General features: G+C 35.1%; 1 protein-coding gene across 1 annotated transcript in view; it reads right to left on the reverse strand.

Moving 5' to 3' along the window:
* LOC109927178 (protoheme IX farnesyltransferase, mitochondrial) overlaps positions 1–9,976 on the reverse strand; it is a 117,666-nt gene that overhangs the window by 19,603 nt on the left and 88,087 nt on the right. Inside the window, exon 4 of the mRNA XM_048611125.1 lies at positions 4,979–5,049. Within this exon, the coding sequence (XP_048467082.1) occupies positions 4,979–5,049 (71 nt within the window). The remainder of the gene's footprint in view (positions 1–4,978; positions 5,050–9,976) is intronic.

The raw sequence follows: 9,976 nt of genomic DNA on the forward strand, positions 1-9,976 counted from the left end.
ATATGTTAACGGATGAAAGGAAGCAAAATCATTGCGAATTGATATCTTACGATAACACAAAAGCACTTATGAATTTGCATTAGATTGATAGAACATTTGTCATTTAAGGATGTTTTGAGCTCTGCAGAAGAATCTTGGTACCCAGCAAAAGCCCTACAATATAACAGGATTTAAGTCTGTGAATGCCTTTGGGGCAAGTTGTCAATTTGAGCTATGACAAAAAGATGATGCAGAAAACAGAGGAAAAAGAAAAGAGGTTACATGAATAGTGAGCCAATGCCATTCTGCACTTCTACATTTTGGCTCAACTAGCTCAAAACAGTCATGACTTTCTTTTTGGCATATCAGAAAAGGTGAGTTGAAAAGTGAACAAGATGCATATTAATAATGCATTGAATTAATACAAAAATATTTTGAGGATACATAGTCAATAACATGCATTCTATTCACCTTAAACTTGAATCTAAATCCAAGCTAGACTCAATGTTTAGCATGAGTTACAGTTGCAGCGAAAACATTAGTGGAATAAATGGCACTGGAACAGAAAAGGAAATACTGTTCACAGCAGAGCAGGTTATTTAATTTACAGAATATAGTTAATGAAATTAAATACTATCTGTCCAGTTATATTTTAAACAACAATGTTCACTTGTGCTGTTAGAAAGACGGTGGAATCCTGGCCTCAATGCATTTATATTTGACAAGGTGTATAACTAGAATGAGTCCAAATGTATTGATTTATCTCCATTGAAATCTAGAAGGAAGGATAAAACTGATAATCATGGCTTGTATATGATGGATTCAGTAAAGTGACAACAGTTGGCATGTGCAATGCAAGATGATGAAAGTACCATGTTTCATTAGTTTTATCAGTGTGTAATGGGATTTGTAGCTAGGATAAAACTGGAAGTTTTGCATCTGCATTGACCAGGTGGGAAAGACAACACGAACGGGGTTTAAGTTGTACAGTGTAGGAAAATTATTAATTTATCTCTTCAAATGTGGGATGTAAAGTACTCTTCTTGACAAGTTGGGTTTAACGTTAATTCAAAAAGTTTGCTAATTTGGACAAATTTCATGCATAATATTTTTGATGTAGTTTCGTAGAGATCAATCATTTCAAATCTTATATCCACAAAGCTAACTAAAAGCTTTATTAGAATAGGTCTCCAAAAAGTCCAGAATCCTTATCAGCTACAAATGCTGCTTGGGACCTAACGGACCAGCAGTGAAGCTTCCAGACTTAAACACTTAGCAGAACACAGGATCGATGCCAGTTTAAGCATTTGCAGGGCAAGTCTGAGACCTGAAATAGCAGGTGTTATGAAGCAGTTAATAATAACACCGGTCAAGTGAGTTGGACTGGGCATTCAAGTTGAAGACTTTTTAAACAATAATTTTAACCTAGACGGGTTGAAAAGGAGTGTGGCAATTTTTTTTTGAGGGGAAGATGTGGTTTCAAGTTAGTAATGTTCTCCTGTTCTATTGTTATTTCATATTAAACATACAGAATGGAGTATGACAAATAGCTGTATCCTGTGAAAGCCTACGTAACCACCTACCCATTAACCTATGACACCAAAAGAACCAGTGGAAAATGATTTAAATCCACGTGTTTCATTAGCACTCAATCTTATAATGTACCGAAGAAAACTCCTCCTTTCCTATCAAGTAAGGTGCATACATTTCAACACACAAAAATACTGAGGAATTTCAGTAACAAATGTTGTGAATTTTACTTTTAATATTTGCAACAAAATCAAGAACCTTCACAAATAATTTGAATACTCTGTGAATTCTTCAAGATGCTTCTTCATTTACAAAAAGTATAATTTCTCAACTAACAGAATGTGGTGTTTGGGAAGATATTAAGCCAGATAGGCATAATTTATTCTGAGACAACGTAAAGGTGTAGTACGAACCCAAAGAAAATTGAATGTGTAGATTTATTGGTCCAATCCTGTAACAGAAAGCTACAATGTACTTAAACAGCACAAGTCATTAGAGGTAAAGAAAAGACACAAGAAATTTTTAATAATGCATTAGAAAATTATGACTTAAGAGTAGATGCTATGAATTACAACTGCCCAGCTGACACTAATTATAAATTGTGGGTTTGTGTCAAATAGGACACGATGGCAAGATGTACACAATGGTATAAAACTCCAAAGTAACTCAGTTTGACCTTTTGAAGATGGCAGCAGCAGTGAAGATGGCTCCATTAGGAGTCAAACCTTCTTCTCAGCTCCTCAACAAAAGCAGATGGAGCGCCTTTTAGCAAAACGAACCATGACTCCAAGTTTATAGATGAGCATCTGGGATGTTTCCTAACACAGTGTGTGGTACAATACAGTCAAATCTATCAAGTGCACAGGCCAATAATGAATGTGTTAGAAACCTGCATTGTATGCCTCTGGATGCAAGGACCCCTAGCCTCTCCAAAAAAAAAATGACTTGAGGTGTGAGGGGTCAATGGCATGTGTGCAAGATTAATGTTTAAGAATTTAAGGTTTTGAAAGCTCTTGAATTCTATAAAACAATGCCATAAATTTTTTAAAACTTTTATATCTATGAGACATAAGCACAATAGAATAATACAGGAGACTGTGCTAATAAATTGGGAAGGCACAGATCAAAAGCAACAAGCACATCTAGCTAATACATGGCAGGAATTCTGTTATGAATCACAAAACTGTTATGTTGTATATGCTCTCAAAGACAGGATCCCTTCTGACACTTTGTTTAAAAAATGTCAGGTTATTGGTTTTATTTCACAAGCTATTAATAACTATGTTTCATGTCATGTTGTTTTGCCAAGTACCTCAGGTAAAATTCTTTGAAAAGGTGAATAGTGTAAACACAAAACTAAAACTGTACACTTCTTTTTTAAAAAATGTTAAAATTGCACCGATTTCAACCATAAACTGGTTCAATTGCAATGGAATGTCTCAATAAAAATCAGTAATCAAACTGGAGAATATTAGGGTCAATCTCAGCTGGGCTGATGTTAGATTAAACGTTAATCACGGTTGGAGCTGCTGAAAGAGTTAATGAAAAGGGAACATGTGCTTTTATAGAAAAAAGGCTCCATTTCGAAAGTACTCATTGAAAGAAACAGGAATACTCAAAATACATTGCTATTACTATCACTGAATCCAAGGTAAATGTCACAGGTCAAACAAAACAATCTGTTGTATTACTGAAAAAATAGGTTACGTGTGACAAAGATTGCAGCTTTTTAGTTATTTTTGATGTATATATACACATATTTCATATTAATTACATCAAAATACATAAAAGGTTATTACATATTGCAAAAGCATTGCACGAACAATTACAGAGTAGAAATTATCACATTATTCTAAAATTGGAAAGCATACATAATGCTCTATTTCAATTGAGCCCAGGTTCCAATAAGATTACATTGCTTTTCAATTCAGTGAAAATTCAACAATATATTTTCTGATTATTGAGTTGACAAGCAAATATGCCCAAAACAATTCCTAAGAAACCTAATCACACCACTCACTGCTTCTGTAATCTGGTCCTTTCTCGTGATATTACAGTAGCTCGGAGCCACTTCCAACAATACTCTTAATCATTAAGGAACAGCAAGTGTGCTTTGTTATGTTTCATGTAATTGTTTTGTCATGCATCCAGTTGCTCACTGCCTCCTCATTTTCCCTTTAGTCCTTCCATCTAATAGTACAGCTATATCCATAAAATTATTTTAAGAGGTAAGGCAGGCACAAAATCACTTTACCACCGGACAGTAGGTTCGAGTGTAGTATGGCTAGTAAATTAACATATCACAAAGTGTGAATATAAGATTTGAAGAATCAAAGCTTCAGTAATTAAAATTAATGCAAATCAATGTGAAACCAATGTAACAATTAACACATGTAAATGAATAAGTTAGCACCATTTTTTATTTTTTGAAATACCAATATCATAGGAACTGCAATCACCTCCTCCTAATACTGGCTGATCTGTACCTGGACACCACATTTGTTGGTACCCTTGCTCAGTAATGATCTATCAAACTCAGTCTTGAAATTTTTAATCTCCCTCAGTAAGGGTTTGGGGATGGGGATGGGGTGGAATATAGGATTACAGATCTCTATCTTGAGTGAAATAAATGTTTTTTTGATTTCACTCCTTTGTGGCCTAATTATAATTTTCTGATTATAACTATATGTCTGGAACATCCTGCCAATGAAAACAGTTTCTCAATACCTACCCAATCGAATCCCTTTTCTATTTTAAACACCTTGATTAGAATATCTTCAACGCTAAACTGAAGGAATTACGAAGCTTATGTAACCCGTGCTCACAAATTAAAGCCTCAAGCCTTCGTATTACGATGTTGAATTGATAGTGTATCCACTCCAAGGCGAATATATCCTTCCTGAGGGGTAGTGCCCGAAACTAAATAGAATATTTCAGGAAGGATCTTACCAAAGCTTTGTGTAACAGAACCACAACTTCTTCCCTTTTGTATTCAATTCCCTGAAGATAAAGGGCAATACTTCCAGCGATCTTGGATACTTTTTGTCCCTTGTGCTTCAACCTTTAGAGATCTGAATACAATGACACCTAAATCTCGGTTTCTCGATAGCTTTTAATTTCTTGCTATTAAGAAAACATTTGGAGCATCCTATTGTTAAAGCAGCCAGTGTTGACACCATGAAATGGTTTCATTATATAGATTTCAAGAGCTGAATGGCAAGAGGAGATTGACTGTACTGCACACTGTTGAAGCAACAAATGATTATTCTACTTCTGTACTTCCGAGCCCTCTATTAGCCCAAGATTCAGTAATTCAGTACAGATGAGAAATCAAAGTTTGTATTGCTCAGTATCACACTGTGCAGTTAACATGAACCATGTGCTAACAAATGTTTCAAAGCTTACAAATATAAAAAAAAATCATGAAATTCTAAAAAAGTAACAAGCACAATGCTGAATGGAGACCAACCTAATTTGTCCTCTGACCAGGGGTCTGTTCTTCGTCCTGTTCATGTTCGAGTCAAATGGCACCTCAAAGAACTATTAGAAATTACAATGGAACAGTGTTAGACACTATCAATTTGATGAAGCAAATTCAAGTTTAACATAATGAAGAAAAACTTTCTGCCAAGATCAATCTTCAAAACACAACAGGAAGTCAAACCTAGAATTATACAGAATAAGTATGCAGAAAAAGCACCTTCACACTACAGAATATTTTCTCAAATTGTTTAGCCCATGTTTTAAGATTTAAATTGAAGACCACAAGAAAACCAAAATTATAATTTGCAGTACTGCAACCTAAATAAATGGTTTCTGAATATACTTACAATATAGTTTTGTAAAGTTAACTTACACCTTTTTACTTAAGTCAGAACATAATTAAAAGTAGTACAGAGAAGATTCACTTGTCTAAGCTCTGGGATGGAGGAGTTTTCTTTTGATGAAAGGTTGGGACTGCATATATTGGAGTCTAGAAGAAAGAGAGGTGATCTCATTGAAACATATAGATCCTGAAGCAAATGGATAGGGTGGATACTGAGAGGATATTCACTCATTTGAGAGAGACTAGAATTAGGTGATAAAAGTTTGAAAATAATGGGTCTCCCATTTATAACAGAACAAATGAGAGAGTCAATGGAATTCTCTTCCTCAGAGAACAGTGGAGGCAGAGTTATTGAATTTATTTAAGCTGAGCCAAAGGCTACATAGGATATATAGGAAAGTTGAGTTGAGGCCAAAATCAGATCTACTAACTTGTTATTGAATGGTGGGGCAGGTTGAGAGACTGAATGATGTCCTCCTGCTGCTAATTCATATGCTTGTAAATCTATCAGGAAATGCATCAACCATGATTACCTTTTGAAACAGAACTACACAGAAACAGAAATAACCAAAGATCTGTGATCAATAGTACATGGTGCTACACACAAGTGGATAGTTGAGAATAGTTGGAGAATTTCAACAACCATCGCCACCCAGTCATGTTGATGTTTCTCTTAATAAATGTATTTTCCTAAAGCAGAAAGTATCTTTATCAGCAGGTGGTTTGCATAAAATGAATAATCTCAACTCAAACCTCAGTCATAAATTGAGATGAAACTAAATAAAAGAACATACCATGTTGAGTAAAATATAGAGATCTAAACTCCTTAAATATTGAATTTCACCCATTGCTAAGTGATTGTATTTGCACAATGGTGTTATTTTCAATTGAAACTAGAATACAAGTAAATCACCGCAACAATTTTCATGAAACATTGTGAAATATACAGAGTGACTATATTAAACACATGCCTAATGCGTGCCAGTCCAGAACTGCTTTTGTATCATGAAAAGACTGATGACAGTGGCATCTATCCCCTGGTTTCATGAAGATAACTATACCTTTAAAAGAAACTTGCTACAATTTACCACGATCAGTGACCTGCCCAGCACTTGAGCTGCAGACAGTTGCGCAAAACATGAAAAGGACATAGAGTGTGGGTTCCAATTTTTAATTATGAATTGTTTCAAAGAAATTACACTGGCATAACGTACTGAATCTCCATCTTCCATGCGGCAAGATTCTATGACTATTTGGATTTCCTGGAATCCTTTGTTTTGATGAGAGAACAAAAAAAAACTACCAGAAACAATTATGTTCAAAAGTGCCAGCAGAATAAATTGGAACATTCTGCTAGTAACTGTGTTTAACTTTTTCACAATCCTTTCAAGATCTTTGTGGCAGGACAGGGGAGATTTACAAGAGGCATGCCACAATATATTTTTAAAAAAGGATCTCGAAAGGCAGTCTAAACTTGAATTCCAGACAAAGTTAATTGGATCATGTGCACTGGATATTCAATAGTTATAGATTATTCTATCTCACCGTACTCTTAATATCAGATTTAGCAGAAATTAAATGCTATCCTTGTTAACCAATAGACTGTTAAAATGATTCACTATGTATATTCAAGTTGGTTAGATCAAAACGGACTTTCTAAATGCAAGATTTCTTGAATGTAACTAAAATCTACTTTCTAGGAAGAGAGAACATACAGAAAGGTTCAGACATTTGAAAATATATAATGGTTAAAATGTGCTTCAGATGGCTGTTTTTGTTACTTCAAAGCCCAAATGGTAAAGAAAAATCCTCCACAAAAAGGCACTCATTGACAACTGACTCAGTCTACAAAACTGACTTAAGAGCTGTTGTGCAATGTATTTGTATGCAATTGACCCAGAACATTGCACAATTGCTGATTGGGTTGCTGCTACATTACTGACACCAGGTGCAAGACTACATAGTACTTTGTTTGAGTCAGTGCTGCAAGCCACACCTCCTAGCTGTTCTGTTTATGTCAGACAGCTAATGAATCAAAGTACTTCGATCACACATTGTTTTGGGTACAGCTAAAACAGAATTTTGTTCCTTTGAAGCCCCATTCAATGAAGAGGACTTTGAAGGTATCTTTTTAACTACAATCTTTCATGTTGGTGCTCCCAGAAGTTAATGTCTTGTTTCTTTCCCAATACTTTCTCCAATATGTCAATATCTGTTTGTTCGTCACATTCACTCAAATATCTACCCTGATTGTGGCTGAGTGGTGTGAAGGGATACCCTCAATAAGGATGAAAAATAAGAGTAACAGCTTAAGACAACTGAAAACTTGTGTTTCTTTGACAGAAAAGGTCCAAAAGATAAAAGGAATTTTGATAAACGAATCAAGCAAGAAGTTCTTGATCACTAAGTAATTATACAAGAGCAGAATTTCACAAAGGACAGCATAACAGACTTGTATAGTTTTAACTGCAAATAAAATACATCAGCATTCCATGAAAAAGCAAAATGCAAATAAAAGGGAGGATGATGGGACCCGTCAGCTACAACAATATTTCTTTTAACCTAGTTTTTGCTACTAATGGTACATGGCCATTAACATGCAAGTCTTTCATCATCAATACAATGTGGAACTTTGATTCCCTCACACTGACTCTTTTTTCCACTTGCAACATGCAAAGATTCTCAGTTAAATGAAAACAATTCAACATGAACAACTGTAATAGCGGTTTTCAAAATTTCGCTTCCACATAAATTAACATTCACGTGATCATATCTATAATTTTACAGAGTCAGATTATTTGACTGTTTAAATTATTTCTGGGATGCATGTAGAGTTTATTTACACAAGTCAATAAATAAGTGCACAGGAAGGTTATCTTGAAATTATGACCTAGGTATCTTAACAGCAGGAACTATGTGCTAATGGAAATGTACAATGGGGTTATTTGCTGTTCATTTATTCAAGTAACATTGCACTTGTCCTAACATGATGCACTATTGGAAGTCAATGTGCTTGTGTACTTAATGTCAGCAAACTCAGTGAACCCTGATATAATTATTAACCACTCATCTCCTGCTCTTCTTAAATCAGTAACAGTGGAACAAGAGATATCCAGTGGGCAGTCCAAACAAGGGGGCAATATTTAGATATGATCTTTCATCGAGAGAATAAGGTTAATAGATGCTAAATTTAAAACTACTTATTTTCCTGACAAATGAAACATTTTTATTTGAATAGTTTAATAGCACCAAATTTATCAGATTAAAACAACATGGTAAATTTGATTTGGTCTGCTTCTGAAATAGTCCAGCTGTATGGCATAGCAGAACTTTGTTGATTTAAATTAAGGCATGGAGGGGGGAGGGCAGCAGGTGCAAAAGCAGAAGGAAGATCAAAGGTTTAGACCACAGCAGTGGGGAAAACGACAGGTCAACAGTTAATATAGTGGAGAACTAATATGTTGTGCCATAAAGTGGGAATAAGTTTTATTCTCTTTTTCTAATCTTTCAACTTGTGGAAGTGCTTGCTCCTAATGTTAGACAGCGGAACAGCAGTATTAGCAGTGGCTCAGGAACCAGATGTATGCCCATACGCTTTGCTGCAGATATCTGCCCTGGAAAAAATCTCAGTCCCAAATAAAGGAATTTTCATTTTCTGTTGCTGTTAAGTGGAATTTTTCAATAAAAAATATGGCAACCGTCCAGTTTAAAACAGGTAAAACCGATATCACAGAATCTAATCAAAAGGATATGAAAGAGTCAACTGTACTAAAAATAAAAGTTACAAACTTCCTAAACAGGGTCAAAGAGAACCAGATAGCACTTGGAATATTTATGTTGTTGGTACTATACTTATGCAAGTTGTCACATGACAACATTCCACTATATACCATTATATGCAAAATCAATGCAAATTGTGCATCTGTTCTGGGATGATTAAATTACAATTTGACAAAAGTATTTCAAAATGAGCTTTACTTGCAATTTTAAAACAAATCAGTACTTCCACATGTGAAAAAAATCTTAAAACATTTTTGACTCCATGCAAACGAGCTGCAAGCTCTTATAGTTAAACAGCAAGAAGAAATAAAACATTTACTAATCCTTTTATGGGATTTTACATAATGGAGTATCAGAGACACAGCTAGACACAAATACATCCTCAAGACAAATGGCAAGGTGTAACACAACAGGGACACAACTTGTCTTTGGGTATATTTCTCTCTCAAGGAGTTCTGTATGCCAAACGTTTATCATGGGACAAAACTTTACATTGACACTGGCAATAACTAAATGTTAGGCGAATTTCTGGCGAGTTAATATTCATTTTTGTGTTTGGATATAATTATCAGTTCCTCTGTTAGGTGCCACTCTTCTAAATCAGTAGGCCATTGGTTCAGCATCATGAAGACACTTATTCACATAATCTACGATAATATTTCATCATAGCTTTGATAGTGTGCATTGTCAAAGGTGCTGTCATTTAGATGTGTGAAAACATTAAACTGAAGCTGTCTGCGATAACAAGGTGTAGAGCTGGATGAACACAGCAAGCCAAGCAGCATCAGAGGAGCAGGAAGGCTCCTGCTCCTCATGCTGCTTGGCCTCCTGTGTTCATCCAGCTCTACACCTTGTTATCTC

This window comes from Rhincodon typus, chromosome 23 (assembly GCF_021869965.1).
Source record: "Rhincodon typus isolate 14 chromosome 23, sRhiTyp1.1, whole genome shotgun sequence".
Taxonomy (NCBI): Eukaryota; Metazoa; Chordata; class Chondrichthyes; order Orectolobiformes; family Rhincodontidae; genus Rhincodon; species Rhincodon typus.